The sequence below is a fragment of the Dasypus novemcinctus genome, chromosome 1 (assembly GCF_030445035.2).
Source record: "Dasypus novemcinctus isolate mDasNov1 chromosome 1, mDasNov1.1.hap2, whole genome shotgun sequence".
Lineage (NCBI taxonomy): Eukaryota > Metazoa > Chordata > Mammalia > Cingulata > Dasypodidae > Dasypus > Dasypus novemcinctus.
This window is the reverse complement of record NC_080673.1, coordinates 137,260,732-137,276,796: the sequence shown is the minus strand read 5'-3', so window position 1 is coordinate 137,276,796 and position 16,065 is coordinate 137,260,732. Positions and strand designations below refer to the sequence as shown.

The 16,065-nt window shown below is 34.6% G+C and overlaps 1 protein-coding gene across 1 annotated transcript; it reads right to left on the bottom strand.

The window, feature by feature from the left end:
- Nucleotides 1-5,408: 5,408 nt before the first annotated feature.
- Nucleotides 5,409-15,614, bottom strand: LOC101429198 (UDP-glucuronosyltransferase 2B31). The gene is made up of 6 exons (XM_004478341.2): nt 14,857-15,614; nt 13,373-13,521; nt 10,839-10,970; nt 9,105-9,192; nt 8,035-8,254; nt 5,409-6,085 (listed from the first exon to the last, which is right to left on the bottom strand). The coding sequence occupies exons 1-6, from the start codon at nt 15,578-15,580 to the stop codon at nt 5,806-5,808; spliced, it is 1,593 nt and encodes a 530-aa protein (XP_004478398.2). The 5' UTR covers nt 15,581-15,614; the 3' UTR covers nt 5,409-5,805.
- Nucleotides 15,615-16,065: the final 451 nt, after the last annotated feature.

The following is a 16,065-nucleotide window of genomic DNA, read 5'->3' as shown; positions in this document are numbered from 1 at the left end:
GTATGTAAAACTACCTTGTTAGAAAAACTCTAATTCCCTCCATATATGTATTTTGGTATATTGAGAAAGAAATAGAAGGTTACCCTTAAGGTTATCAACAGTGTTTATTGGAATGTGGAGTGTGGCATGCTGATGGGGTAAGGGGAGGAGGGAAGGAAGAGATAAACCAAAATAGTGCATAATTTTAAAAGAAATGCTTGATAGAGAATTATGATATCCTATTTGTGCAAAAGTAAATGTTCACAAAGGTGTCATAAAAAAGATACAAATATATAAATTTTTATTATTGGTGGTTATCACAGGCTGGTGAGAATTTAGGTTAATTTACTTATACTTTTATGTATTGCCTGAAATCTTTTACCTGGAATATTAGCTATTTATATAATTACAATAAAAGCAAAGCTATTTTGATTGTAAAGAAAAATGTCATGAATATTATACTTGTCAAATGATACTTGTCACATTCTGATTTTTGCTATTCTAATCTACATATGCTTTCTGTTCCCTGCTAAATTTTAAGATCTTTGAGAGCAGGTGCTGTATCTTATTCACATTAATATTTTACATATCTGAGATGACAGATATGTTGTCTGTTCTTGAATAAGTGAATATGTATTCTCTCTTAAAGTTGAAAAATATTCAAAAATGGTCCTTTGTTGATTGGTTAGGAAAACTGGGGACCGTAGGTTGTTTCCCATGATCTTTCCCATGAACTATTTGTCATGGACAAATTAGTCTTCTAGTATTTGAACAAACTGTGATTCTTCGAGTATGCGCTCACCTGAAACAAGCGAGGGTCCTGGGTAAATCTGCTATCAATAAGGTTTCTGCATGCCAACCATACCTTAAATGGAGGCTCTTTATAACCTATTTGTACCTATCTAATCTAGCCACAAATCTTGAAATTGGGTCTGTCCTTGTGTTGAATGTTACTTGATCTTTGCTTTTGGCACCAGCATATACCACACCTCCTTTGTCTCCCATGTTTCACTTCGAACTACATTTTCTAGATTCTCTTGCCTTCCAAATTCTGGATGTGAGTTATGCTCTGTCATGTGTAAGAAGGCATGTGTAAGAAAGAAGTCATATTCTTTCTTTCGCTGAAGGGGAAAGATGAGTGAGCTTCAGCAGATGTGCGATTGCGATCTCCCATGTGCGAGTTTTCCATGACTATCACTACCAAGATCCCAAACTAAGGCTGCCGGGCAATTTTGACCTTTGCATTTTCCTTGTCTAGCAGCATTAGCAACATCCTGACATTTTCTGCAGCAGGCAGATCTCAAAGTACGTGATAGTCTTTCCTTACTTTTTCTCTTCCAGCCTTTGGAAAATGGTACTGCAAGCATTTAGTTACTTGTATTAAATCTGTTTCTACTTAAAATATCTAGAATGTTTCCTACTTTCATGACTGAACATTGATATAGCCTCTGATAGGAACCATATAAAGGTTCTAGGAATTGCCAGAAAAAGGATTAAAATATAAAAGTGTTATTCATTAACACCTTACATTAGAGCCTTACTGATTAACTGCTGTACTTCTAAAGTACTCTTGCTTCTTATTATTTTTCTGGTCTTAAATCACCACTTCTTTCAATATTTGTGATCTGATTCAATGTGTTTGCCTAACTTTGATTTCATTTTATCCTGACTCTTGCAACCTGTATGTACTCACTATGATTGAGGTACCCAGTTCTAAAAGTTCATCTTCTCTGACTTTGGATTTCTGATTAATTTTTTAACAGAGTTTAGTTCACTTTTATTGATCTCATTTCTTTGCCAATCACACTGAACCACTTTCATCCGCACTCCAGAATGCTGGTTTTTTTTTGTGTGGGTGTGTGTAAATAACCAGAATACAAATAGACTCTTTGTAACCTGTGTACCTCAAGAAGAGTCAGTAGAAAAAAATCTCACAATAGAAAATGAGTGTAAAGCATGAATTGCAGAGCAAAAAATCTGAGTGGACAAATTACAAAAAGATGGTCAACCAGATAATTAGGGATTTGACAATTAAATCGAGATAATTTTCTTTGGGATGGTAAACTTAATATCACAATAGGAAAGCCACCAAATAACTGGCCACTCTAACGCTGGTTTGATGGGTACATGAGTAGAGTGGTGATAAAGCCAGGAATGAAGGTTACATGTGAGCCCAGCAGATTTCCTCTAACCAAGACTGGGCTGGAGATCACTTCAACTAAAAATCCAATCTGCTGGTATGTTTATTCTGATTGTACATTTTGGGACCAAGGAAATGACTACTGGTGGTACTGCAAACCAGATGGATCTATTGTAAGCTGATCTTTGTCAGGACTATTTAATTACCTGACTTCCATAAACTCCACTTTCACAACTTCATTTTCAGAAGAAATTCATGCCTCTTCTCATCTGAATCTTACCATGATGTAGGGCCCAGAGGTACAAGAGCCCTTGGGATCCTAACATGTATGAAATTTTGACATAATATAGTCTGCTGTGTTACTTTTCAATTTATTGCCTCTCAAGCTCCAAATTCAGCTTTTCTGATATTGAATCTGAATCTTGTAAACATGTGTCCTTTACTAGGCAGCTGAGTGATAAGCTTTATCAATAGAGGATATTGGAGTAACCCTGCAAGGTTCTTATGGCAGGAAGGCACATCTTTTCTCAGGTCCTACCTATCTTTATTACAAATCAGTAATTGTTGTGTGACTGCTGTTGGGCTTTAAGAATATGTACGAAAATTTCTAATTAGTACATTGGTATTACTTATCTTTTTATAAACATTGCATTCTACATGGATTCTATATTAATTCAGAGAACTATTAGTTATATAGTTAGTCCCTGACATAGATGGATTCAAGTTCATCTGTTCTTTTCAAGATTAAATCCATAATGATTTGAATTTTGTGTCTAATTCCTGTGGTACTTGCGTATTCCTGCCTTTAAACGGTAGTTTCAAACTACACAATACTAGCCCAGAGCTTGTTAAGATAAAGTTACATCAATTCTGTCATTCTATGTAACCACTTGGAATTTTTATTTTGTGTTTAAAATTTTTTGACTGCTGAGATGAGTCAATCTATTTTGTTTTTAAAGATTTATTCCCCCCACCCCCACTGCCTCCCCCATTATTTTTTTCACTTGCTGTCTGCTCTCTGTGTCCATTCGCTGTGCATTCTTCTGTGTCTGCTTGCCTTCTCTTTAGGCGGCACTGGGAACTGACCCTGGGACCTACTGGAGTGGGAGAGAGGTGCTCAATCTCTTATGCCATCTCAGCTCCTTGCTCGGTAAGTCTCTTGTTTCTCTTCTGTGTCTCTTTTTATTGCATAATCTTGCCACACCAGCTCTCCACACTCTGTGTGGGCCAGCTCACTTTCATCAGGAGGCCCAGAGAATTCGAATGCTGGACCTCCTTATGGTAGATGAGGGCACAATTGCTAGAGCCACATCCACTTCCCTAGAGTCAGTCTTGAAGAAAGAAACACATGGACAGTATTGCAATTTTTGGAGCTTAATATATAATGGAATTTTTATGACTTTCTACCCAATATATTTCTTCATATTTAAGGCTTTTACTAACTATATATACATTTATTTTTGTGAAAAAAATTTCAATATTAAAAAGAATGAATGCATTATTTGATCATCTACTAGTTTACATAGCTCTAGTTCTATAGTTTAAGAATTTTAAAGAAGTTCAATTTTGATAAAGTCATTAACAAATTTTCAGAAGTTACATTTTGAAAACAGAAATAGAAATGGTCTGACTAGGACATGTAGAGCTTCATTGTTAACTCAGATTAATATAAGGTTTTTTCCCTTCTTTTTAAAAAATACATTAATGTCATTAAAAAGCACTTATGAATTACTTTTTTTCTCTTTTGCACTGTAATACCTATTTTTTTTTTTTTACTTTTTAGTTGCATGATTATGTATTCAAACTTTATTAAAATAATATTAATTTTCTGTTTCTTTTCTGGTCATTTCATTTGTGGTAATTACTGAAAATGACTTTTTTCATATAAAAATCTCCAGCTGTCAAAAATGCTAAGTACACCTCTCTTCCATGTATTTATCCATCCATGTATTTATTATTATTTTTTACTAAGGCCAGTAACAAGAGTTTATTAAGAAAGGAGAAAAGAGATACGACACACCCAAGCATCACTTATCAGGCAGAAAAACTGCTCTTGGTTTCTTTCTTCTCCCTCCTTTGCTTTGTAAACTGTGTTTTGAGGTCAAAGGCTCTGATCACTAATATTTAAAGGCAGTCTTTTCTATAGGTTTGAAAAGTTGCTGCGCATTACTATATTTGGCTCTTTATTCCATCTGTGTATTTTTCTATGTCATATATGGGATGCATCAATAAAAAGATTATATAGATTCTTTAAAAAGACTTATTTATTTCCCTCCCTTTGCCCCCTCCCACCCCACTGTTTTTGCTGTCTGTGTTGTCTTCTTTTCTTATTTTCTCTCCTCTAAGATTCAATTCTGGAGACCTGTGATGGGGAGAGAGGTTCCCTGTCAATTGTGCCACATCAGTTCCTGGTTTCTGCTGAGCTTCACTTTGACTGTCCCCTTGTCTCTCTTCTGATGTGCCATCATCTTGTTGCGTAACTCACTTGTGCTGGCACTGGCTCACCATGCGTGCACTCACGAGGGCACTGGCTTGCTGTGCAGGCATTCTTTCTCTTCTTTTTCACCAGGAGGCCCCAGGGATCGAACCCAGTTCTCCCATTTGGTAGACGGAAGCTCTATCACTTGAGCCACATCTGCTTCCTGATTTCTAACTACCCCAGGTTTTAAAGTAGTGGGAAGTATCTGACTTGACAAGATAAGGCCAAGAAATGGGAGATCTTATTACAGAAAGAAGGAAATATAACATTTAATCTGTACTAAACTTGCTAGGCCCCACTATAATTCCTAATCAAAGGGAGCTACTATCTCCTTTTATTTTTTTAATTTTAATTTTTTCTAAATTTTTTTCTTTTTTTTTTTTTGAGGTATCAGGGCTGGGAATTGAACCTGGGACCTTGTATGTGGGAAGCTGGTGCTTAACCACTGAGCTGAACCAGCCCCCTCTCCTTTTATTTTACATCTTATATCTAATTACAAAGGTTTATTCAAGAAAGCAAGAACAGTAAGTCAAGCATTTAACTTTGTTTACTGAAATTTTCTGATCTTGTGTGGAAAACAACTTCAGTTTTTTAACCAAAGACTTAAAGCAGATTACATAGTTTAAGGTAGAAAGCCAGTTAGGGCTATTCAGAATTCCTGAAGCAAAGAAAATTTCCATGAAGAAATGTTTTATGCTTCTTGAGGAACACTGTATTCCATTTGAATGCATCTTATTTTTAGAGAAGATGTTTCTGAAAATGCACAGTAAAAGCATCAAGCTTTCTGATCTCAAATTAACAGTCTGAGGCTCCAGTGTGTCTCATTTTATTTCAAAGTTATGAAATTATACATAGTTCAGCACGAAAGTAGAATTCTTTGAGAATTTACAAAATAAAAATTGTATCTTGAGTATAACCCATCCTATATCTGCAGGTACACTGCCCCTTTAGTTTGATGACTGGAATTGACCATTTTAACAGGAATATTGAGGAAGAATTTATCAAAAACCACAGAATTATTTCCCCTTAGAATAGAATAGATTAACACCAAGACATTTAAACAAGAGTAAAATACATGGGTAAATCAGCAAAGGCACAAGTCTTGCAAAATGTGCAGGAGGATCTTCTCACAACTTGAGCCATATTGGTTGACTTAAATGAAATGATCCTACCTATCATGTCTACTTGTTTTATATCTCAAGGAACTCTACTCCCTCTTTTCCTTCTTCCCTATCTTAACAAACTTTTGACAAGCAAACAAGCAACATTTTATGATAAGGAAAATAACAAGTGCCACACAGGCCAACAGAAACCCAATTACATCCAGGGAGTGGTATTGGAACCAGGTCAAGCTGAGGGCAGCTGGGCGAAGGTGCTTGGCTCCTTTGTGGCGCATAATAAACTCTATCCAGAAGACTGCTCGATCTAGGGGTTTTAGAGGCTGATCGTGATGAATTTTTGATAACTTCATGACATTCTCTTTATAGCTAAAGGAAAAGAAAATAGACATAAACTTAGAGAATTAACTAGAAGAGATAAACATGTGAAAATTTCATGCAGATGATAAGAATGATTGCCCCATAAGAAAATAAATTATTTTCTTCAGAGATGATTATACAGATCACAATTTGTGGGCTAGACTTTGTTGATTGTATAGGATTTCAAGAAGTGAAGAAAGAAAAGAATGAAGGAGAGAAATTGATTGAGCTAAGACCCAAAGGAAAAAAAAATTCTTGAGAGTATAGAACTTAACTTATCAAGTAAGGAGTTCTTGATGAAACTGGTGTACAACTTTCAGAATAGTATCAAAATCCATGATGAAATCCAGGAACATGGCTAGGCAGAGCTGGTCAGGAGTTGGTATCGCCAAAAATTGGTACTGACCTTAGGTCAGTGATTTAGTGGTTAAAAGAGTGCAAATGGGGTTCCTGGATTTGAATCCTTTCTCAGGTATTTGCTGTCTGCTTTTTTGTTCTTTGTGGCTCAGTTTTCTTGTTGTTAAATGGAATTGATAAGAATAGTACCTTTCTTATCTGATTATTTTAAGGTATGGTGGATTAATTCTTAGAATATTTAGAATTGTTCCTATCATGTTGTAGGCTCTGTAAATGTTTGCTATTTTAGTTTATTTGTTCTTGTTAGTGTTGTCATTTACCTAGAGAACACCGAACATTTCACTTTGTTGCATTGCATTTGTATTTGTTTCTTCTGTTTAAAGTGATTATGGACTATTAGGTGAGGAAGAAGCCATGATGGCATATGGCTTACCAACTCTGAATCCCAAAGTGATGTAATAGTGTGGCATTGCATCAATAGCTATGGAGGTAATTTATCTTTTTGCTGTTTAAAAACACAGTGGGAGGCCTGGGTTTTTGAGAGGAGGGAGCTAGTCCAGAAACATTTTTTGTAATACAATTTAGAAAGACTATAATGAAGAAGTGACTTAATACATGCCTAGCATAGCATCAATATCCAATAAACATCAATGAATAAATAATATTAATTTTTCAATACCAACATTGTTTTTCAAAAATTAAAAATACAGAAAAACCTTCATATGAGAGAAATGTACTTTTACATGAACCCACCAAATGAAAGGTAAATTCCTTTATAAAATAATGAAAACTAAAATGTGCTTTATATAGTGATATTTAGGATGGTAAAAGGTGTGCTGAAACTGAAATAATACTTCTTTAAAAATGTAAGTGTCTCCTGCACTATTACTATCAATGTAGTCTCTAATAAAATGTTTTATTTCCACTTAAAATTATTTTGAAACTAAAGGGGAAATATAGACCTGATAATTTTGGTAATTACCATAATAATAGTTATAAATTAATGTATATCTGACATAAATTGGGCACCAAATATTTCTCTTTCCAGAAACCCTGGCTTGTGAGCAAGAGTATTCCAACATACTACTTTCAAGCCAATGACTTTTTGATTTTATGATTCCGTCAAATAAGACAGGAACAGCCACAACCAAAATAACTAAGAATTTGTGAACATTTTAAAGTAATGTCCTCATTTTTTAATAGCTTTAATTGGATAAATTTGAGGTCCTAACTGGTTACCATTCATCACTGATGAGATTAAATATTAGCGTAGAAATTTTTGGAATTATTAAATGTATTAGGAATTTGTGGTTGATTATGTTATGCTGATTTACTGAAACTAAACCATTTTAGGATTGTTTAAAACGTTGGATGAGTTCTCATGCTGAAAGAGTCACGCAATTGTGTAGATTAGTACTGTTACTACATTCATGGTTCCCTACTTCAATTTTGTTCTCAATATTACCTCATAATCCCATTACCATCTTTGGTGATTCCTTTCATTCACCTTATTGGGCATTCCTAAACTCCTCCGCTATCCTCAAACCTCTGACAAATCTTTCCCCCAACACCACCAAAAAAATCTTTTGGGGACAACTCACGATGGGTCATTGATGACTGTCTTCAACGCATTAAGCAAATCTGTGCTCGTCAATGTGCTGAAGTCCAGACTGACGGCTGCCCCCTTGGCCTTCAAGTTAACAATGTTACTGGGCTGATCGGCAAACAAGGGAATGCCCACCATAGGAATCCCGTGGTAGATTGCCTCATAGATGCCATTGGAGCCACCATGAGTTATAAATGCTTTGGTTTTGGGGTGACCTAGGATTGGATGAAATTTAGCACAATTAATTAGAAGTCTTAGAAATAAAATGAGAAGTGGACAATATAAGGCACTGAATGAGGCAGTGTTTTCTAGATAATAGATAATTGTCCCCATGAAACTGTTTCATATCTCAAAACAAGACGCATCTAAGTCTGCTGGAGAAGTGAAGGATTCATGGAAGAAATGCTATGTGACATGAAACTTGAACAAATGAATGGTAGATTGCCAAGTGGACAAATTGAAGGAGAATATTCTGGATAAAAGTAACAACACATGTGAAAAGGGGGCATGATAGAACATATTTATTCTTTTAAAGAAGTAGTAATCACTGATTTTGATATGTATATGATAATCAGAACAGCAGAAAACGTGAAAGTGGTCTTGCTGTAATCAGAATTTTATCATAAAATGTTTTATCACTTCATGATAAGGATTTTGGATTTTTTCCTGTGTAAAATGTAGAGTCACTAATTCTAAAGCAGGGGCAGTTAAAGTCTAGGGACATTTGAAATACTCCTACATGGGGAAAGGATAGGTGTGAGATGAGTTATTAAGGAGAGAGACCTAATCTAAGAGATTATTGAAAAATTCCAGATGAGAGGTAATTAGACCTGAAGAAAAGGTACTTTAATTCTGGCTCTAAGGAATGTGACAGTGTATAATAACATGCCAAATCCTATATTTCTTCCTTCCCCACCTTAGGACTGGAAAATAAATATAATATTTTTGACAAAAATAATATTTTTGACATTTTCAATAATAAACATTTCATAAATTTGTTTCCTGTTAAACTATTATCAGTCTGATTGGCTTTTTACTCATGTTTTCTTTGTTCTTCAGTCTTACCAAGAAGGTCATTTTGGGGGAGCCACTTATAGATCTGAGTGTTGGGTCCTAAGGTATCTGGTTTCTTGCCATTGAATCTCCATAGAACCTAGTAAGAGGAAGAAAATGCTTTATTCCATGAGTAGAACTAAAGATACAGCAAATTATACTGCTAAGTACATTAAGAGATCATCTGGTCAAACCCTTTCCATATGACAGATGAGAGATGTTAAGAAATTGGAACTACTAAAACCCTGAAGTAAACAGGAATATATACATTCAATCTCCCTTTTTTTATATCTGACCTGGTACATAATCATGATGTTTCACACATGGTAGCTAATGAGATTATCAATGGCAAATTCAAATATTTCAGAAATTGTTATGTAGTCATTATAATTCTAGTGTGAAAAAAGCAAATTTCTAATGACCTACACATTTATTTTGTCTTATCTATTTATTACACCAGTTCTCATCTTCCAAATTTACTATTAACCTGGTCATTTTTTTTTTTGAGTGAAATGGAGGGAATTTACTAAAATCTACTTGTTCAATTAAAAAAATAGTTTATTAGAGTTCTACACCTTTAATTTACAAAATAAGCAAATCTATACAATCAACCACTTGTGAGAAATAAGTTAATTCTGCTAAGGAAGTAAGTATGATTTCTTTTAGGTTACAAATTATTAAGCACTACTTCCAAGAAAATTTCAATTAGCAATTTTTGGTGTGAATCCAGAGTGTTATCATAATTACTAGGTTGGTCTGGAAGTTATTTAAATATATATATATTTTTCTATATAAAATATAGAAAATAATTACCATTGGTAATTCACAAATAACAATTTGGCTGTTGGAAAAAATTCCAAAATTGTGATTATGCTAAATTTGTTTAACTGACCATTTACAAACTTAAAATCTGAACCTCTTTCCATGCCTACCTGGCTTCTGCTAGACTCCTTATTCCTTTCTGTCCTTCCTCAAAGCTGGAGTTGTTGCTAATCGATGGGTCAGAAGCAAAGTCCTTTTTGTGTCCACATTTTATAATGTGCTGGTTTCACCTTAAGGGCAAGAACCCATCTCCTCCCTTTCTCTTACCTCTTCTTGCTTCATACGTTGGTAGAGACCAATCCACCAAGGCAGGCGGGATATTCTGTCTTTTTATCTATTCGGCTGTGTGAGTACCTGCATTTAGGGTCTTGGTGTACCCTGGCCATCCTTTCTCTTGTTATGAGCAACTCTGAGTAGGCTGATTCCACAATTCAGGGTAACTAAAAGAGTCTCTGAATGCATGGTAAGCCTAAACTGCATATGCATTTCAGACTTCCTTCAATATCTGCTTTATGTTATTGTGCTAGTGCAATTACTATTTAAAATTTTATTCCTCTTTGATAGTGTCTGCAGTGTGTACATTGCCCTAAGGGATCCTGCAAAGGAAAGGAGAAAATGACAAGGCAGACTTTAGTGATTTCTGGGTACCTGGCTATGATACCATTATAGTACCTAAACTCCACATTACATCCCTTAAATATATTTCTTTTTGACCACACAATGTTAGTGCTTCAGTGATTATCAATGAAAAATACTCTATATAATTTCAGCATCTAACATAGATATTTTTGTTCTCAACTTGAATTCTGAGATAAGTTGGATCTATCACAAAATTTACCTTTCTGTAGAAAATTTCCATAATCAGATTCTTTACAAAGTGTGACAGACTCTAAGTAATTATTTACCGTTAAGCCTTTATCTAACCTTTTGTGGAATCTGGGCAAGAGCTGATGCAATTACATTGGCCCTTTCTTCTGTCAGGTTGCTCATTATTGACCCAAGAGTAAATACTACAATGCCATTTTCTCCAGAGCTGTGGACAAATGCTTCCATTTCCTGTGAAGAAAGAATTTGCTCCATCACAAAAGAATAACCTATAATAATGCAGTGAAGAATGCTTGCTTTTATTTGTTTTAAAGGTATGATTTTAATTTAAAATATATTAAATCCTTGCTTTCATTCATAGAGAGTAATATCCCATGTGATGACAGAATTCTTTCGTAATTCCAAACTAAGGGCAGTTTTCAGATACAAGTGGTGGTGACTTGGAGTTATGTACTCCAGAAAAACATGTTCCTAATCTTAATCCATTCCTATGGGTATGAACCCATTGTAAATAGGACCTTTGGATGAGGCTGAACATGAGTTAAAGTGTGGCCCATTTGAATCAGGATGGGTCATAAACCTGTTACCGGAGGCTGTACAGAGAAGGCCACATAGAGAGAAGCCAAGGGGAGCAGGCAGAAGCTGAAAGTCAACAAACCAGGAAGAGAAAAAAGATACATTGGCATATGACAGAAAAACCAGGAACCCCAAAGTCCTCAGCCAGCCAAAAGATACTGAGCCCTGGAGGAAGCAAGCCTTTCAGGCTGTGAAACCATGAGTCAGTAATTCTGGTTGATAAGCAGATCCATTGTATAGTATTTGTTCTAGCAGCTAAGAAACTAAAATATGAGTAGTAGAAATTATTTGGTCTTTATTATGTACAAGGAATTTATGGTCTTTATATACAGGGTACATTTTCTCTGTTTAGTGAGTCAGGCAGCTATAATATAGAAGAGACCAATGTTTCCCAAGGTAATTTTATTGAGGTTTTCCTATAGAAGTGCTGTACGGCAGAAAAATCCTGCTCTGATAGGCTAAACCGTCACTTTTATGCTCTAAAATGTAACTATGGGATCCTAAATGAGGAATTAAATGCTGGCATATAAGAAAGTAAATTTTGGGTTTGGTTCGAATATTGTTTGGGACACGTAATATTGTTGAGGGATGGTCTTCCTTCTAAGCTAGAATACTAGCTCAGCTGATTGCCAAAATTTACACATCGACATTTTTTTACCACTCAATTTTAACTTTATTTTGAATTTCGAAAATTTTCATCACTCTATACCTACCAAGCAACAATTTTCCCTTCTCTTCTACCCCATCCCATGGTATCCTTTCATCTACTATTTCTATGAATTTACAATTTCTAGAAATTTTATATTAATATAAGTGGAATCATACAGTATTATGATTGTCTTTACATGCTGTACTTATTTTACTCAATAACATATCTGCTTTTAAACAACTCCATAGAATAGCTGTTCTCTAGGACTAGAGAATACAATTATCTTGATCTGTTGGTTAACCAGTTTTTAATGAGAAATTATATCTAAGGAGTCTGGTACATATTAGATAATAATAAATAATATTAGTAATAGTAACAAAATAACAAAGTAACACTAGTTACTATTACCTTTGGATCACATGCTATGTGCCAAGAATGTTTTAAGTGTTTTACATGTATTAGCTATTTTTCCCATGTAACAATAATATAAAGTTGGTACTATTATTATAGGAATAGGTATATTCCTCCCTCTGTGAACATTCTAGTGTAATTTCCTATCATCTGTCATCCAAACTCCTGCAACAACCTCCTAACTAATCTCCCTTTCCACAATCTTGCTTCTCTAAAATTCAATTCAGTGGCTGCATCTTGAAGGATGTTTACAAAAAGAAACCTAATCAGAGTGCTCCCTTGTTAATTATTTTCATTGGTTCTCCTATGTCTTTAATAGAGGTTTCCTCTCCTCAGTATTATTTGACCCCAACTTACCTGTTTAGAATCATCTGTTTCTTTTTCTTTACTCATCCTCTTTGCTACGCTAAACTTGCAGTCTTAGGAACTGTCATTACTGCTCTAGCTGCTTTTTTGTGTGTGTCTCCCTCTGTGTCCCCACCTCTTCTACTTATTCCTACACGTACTTTAGTTGTCACCTTAACTGTCAGTGACACTGGGTTACTTTCTGTGATCTCTGCTGGATGTTACCTTAGCGACGTGGTCTTGCCTTATTAAAACACTTTTCACTCTTTATTTTTGTAACATTCTTTGTTCTATCTCTCCAAGAAGAATATAAGATGTGTGGGCAGAAATTGTGTCTACTTTGTTTCTCTGCATATCCAGAACTTAACTCACCTGGAATATGGAATAAACTCATAATATTGTTTAAATGTATGACTGATACTTTTTTTATGTGTTGAGTACCTACACTATTCTTAAAGTCTCTGAGGAATCTTACTTTATTCTGTAGAAAAATGGAATTCAGATACTTTCGTGGGTAGATATTAAGAGTTTCTATTGACAGGTCATTTCACCCCACTTCCCATATCTCACTGTGAGTCAAATACTCTGAAGAATGCAGAGTCATTCTAACCGAAAATATAAAAAACAAAGCTAAATAAACTAATAGATTTACCTTAGGCAAGGGTTTGGCAGGTTTGCAGTGGAGTCCACCAACAAAGTCAAAATGTGGTAAGAGTGGGCGAGGAAATTCCAAATCCCAATAGGTTCGAATGAGCCACATTTCAGCTTTTCCCATCATCTCATATAATGTGGTGGGTCTTCCTGAAGGGAAACAATAAAACAGAACGTGGAGAAAATTTGAGAGAATTGACATAACTTTCAAAAAGGAGCTTAGAATAATGTAGCCAACAATGTTTAAAAGTATCTGTGCTTTGATAAAACCACAACACTTTATATGTACATTCACATCCATAAAGTTATTAAACCTAAGTCACCGTAGAATTAAACATACACTTGTTTTCTCTTTAATGCTGCAAAAGTAATGGATGCAATTGCAAACAAATATATTTTGAGCTCCACAATCAATCAACCCTACCATATCGATTGAAATACCTTTCCTAGGAGTACTCAGTCTAGTTTCTATCAATTGCTAAGGTAGTCTCTGGACACAGATTTTCCAAGTAAACTATGCATTTTTGAGAGTATGGTTGAATTCCTACACTAAGTACGGCTTTTAGTTCATGTTAGGAGCTTAATAATATTTGTTTTTTAAATAAAAATATTTGCAAATAACAGCTGGAAAATTTTCAGATGTTATGGAAATAGAGAGATGGGCTCACTCTCAATTTTGGCTCATTTTTTCTTTTTTAATGGAGAGACATAGTTTTCCAAAAATACATCCTATTAAAAAAATAAAACAAATAAAAAAACACATCCTAATAACGCGTGTGTTAACCTTACAACAAGATTTTAGGTCTTTAAAATAAATGATTTTGAAGCATTTAGAGAAGAATGTGAAACCATTAGTAATTTCAAGATTTAATAAGTATAAATTATGTAGAATTATATTACTTTAATCAGTATTATTTTGCTAAAAGGACAATAAATACAAATTATAAATACACAAATTATAGGTTTTTGAGCCTGAGATAGAGCCATTATATCTCTCACTGAGAAGGAATCCTTCAGGTAATATAGCAAGATATTTAAATTTTTAAATAAGAAAACGGAATTACACCAGTGGAAACAATTTTTCCAATATTGTGTAGATACTTATGCTAGAAATAGGTGTGTAACTCCTCAATCTACATGCCTATGTTTATCTCTTTAGTGTGAAGGTTCTAATTATTTTTTTTAAAAGATGAAAAATTGGTATAGTAAACTGATACACAATTGCTTAAAGAAATCCTAAGTGTCTTAATTGTGACTTTATGGTTTCCTGGAATGTCCTGTTCTTGTGATGAGGTGCAGGGTTTTAACTGACCCTATACAGGAAGCCTTTCCACAATATTTGTGAGATTGATAGATCAACTTATATTTAATTTCATCCTTTCACTTATAAAAACTAAATTATTCTGATTTTATACTTTAACAAGCTTCTCTTCAAAATTACAAGGAAATTTAGGGATTTACAGTATCAAGAAAAATATGACTTACCTAGTACTTCACTGTAAAACTGATTCCATTTCTTCTCATTAAATGCTTGGAACCAAAAGTCAAAATAAAGCATATATATCATATTTTTTACCCTCTCCATGAATGTCATTCTATCACATAATTCAGACAAAACAACAGGAACATAAGAAGGAGGGAGTGGAAGTCCTCCACTATATTTTTCCAAGGTATAGCCAGGAGTGAACCGGACAATATACAAAAAGGGTATGTTAAGTATCTCAGCCAGCAGCTCACCACAAAGACCAATGGCATCTGCAAGAACAAGATCAAACCTTGATTCTTGTAGTTTTGTCATAAGTTTCTTGTTAAAAACTGCATCTTCACAGAGCTTTTTATTGTAATCAGAATATTCCCAAGAGATTTCTTGCACTGATGAAAAATATGTCCACAATGTATCTTTTGGCAGATCATATGCCCATCTTTTGAACCATTGTGTGAAAAGAATTTCCATATCATCTTTAGTAAGAGATGAAGAATAAGCCTCAAATTTAAGAGCAGAGGGTTCGTTGGAATCAATAAGAATGGAGGCTAGAGGTTTCAGAACAGTCACCTCATGTCCCCTCTGAACAAGTTCATCCAGAACTGTCTTTAAATTGATCCAATGGCTATATTCTGTTGGCCACACAAGCACCTTTCCACAACTCCCAGAGGTAAAGTAACAAATCAGCTGTATCAGCACAAGAACTGAAATCCATTTCACAGACATCCTGGATGATTGGAATACTTCTTCTTCCCTCTGCCACTGCTCATGTTTATATTGAAGTAGAAATCAATCAAGAAGTTAAAATATAACTCATACACATCAGAGTAAACACATTATGTGAATAGTCAGAACATGTGGATGACAAGTAGAAAAAGCAAAATGTAGATGACCTTGTGTTTGTATGAGTGCATTTAAGGTCTCAGTTGTCATCATAAGTTCTATTACCCAGTTAAAAGTTGATGCTTGTATTAGTATTAAAAGTTGATGCCTGTATCAGAGAAACAGAACGAATTGTATGTATATATTTATATATAAATATAATATACATATTTATTACAAGATATGACTTGTGCAACCTTAAGGATTGGCAAGTTCAAAAGTCCAAATTCCATAGGGCAGGCCATAAGCTGGAAACTCCGATGATGGCAAAGTTGAATTCCCCAGGACAACCTAGTTGGCTGAAGTAGAGGCAGAAATTGTTTTTTCTG

Bases quoted from the DNA above. Each gene is read 5' to 3' on its own strand.
- LOC101429198 (XM_004478341.2), bottom strand. From the start codon at position 15,580: ATGTCTGTGAAATGGATTTCAGTTCTTGTGCTGATACAGCTGATTTGT. The intron at 13,522-14,856 runs GTAAGTCATATT...GTTTCCCTTCAG, and splicing joins GTTTTACAGTGAAGTACTAG to GAAGACCCACCACATTATAT. The intron at 6,086-8,034 runs GTGAGTTGTCCC...CTTTTCCTTTAG, and splicing joins ACAGTCATCAATGACCCATC to CTATAAAGAGAATGTCATGA.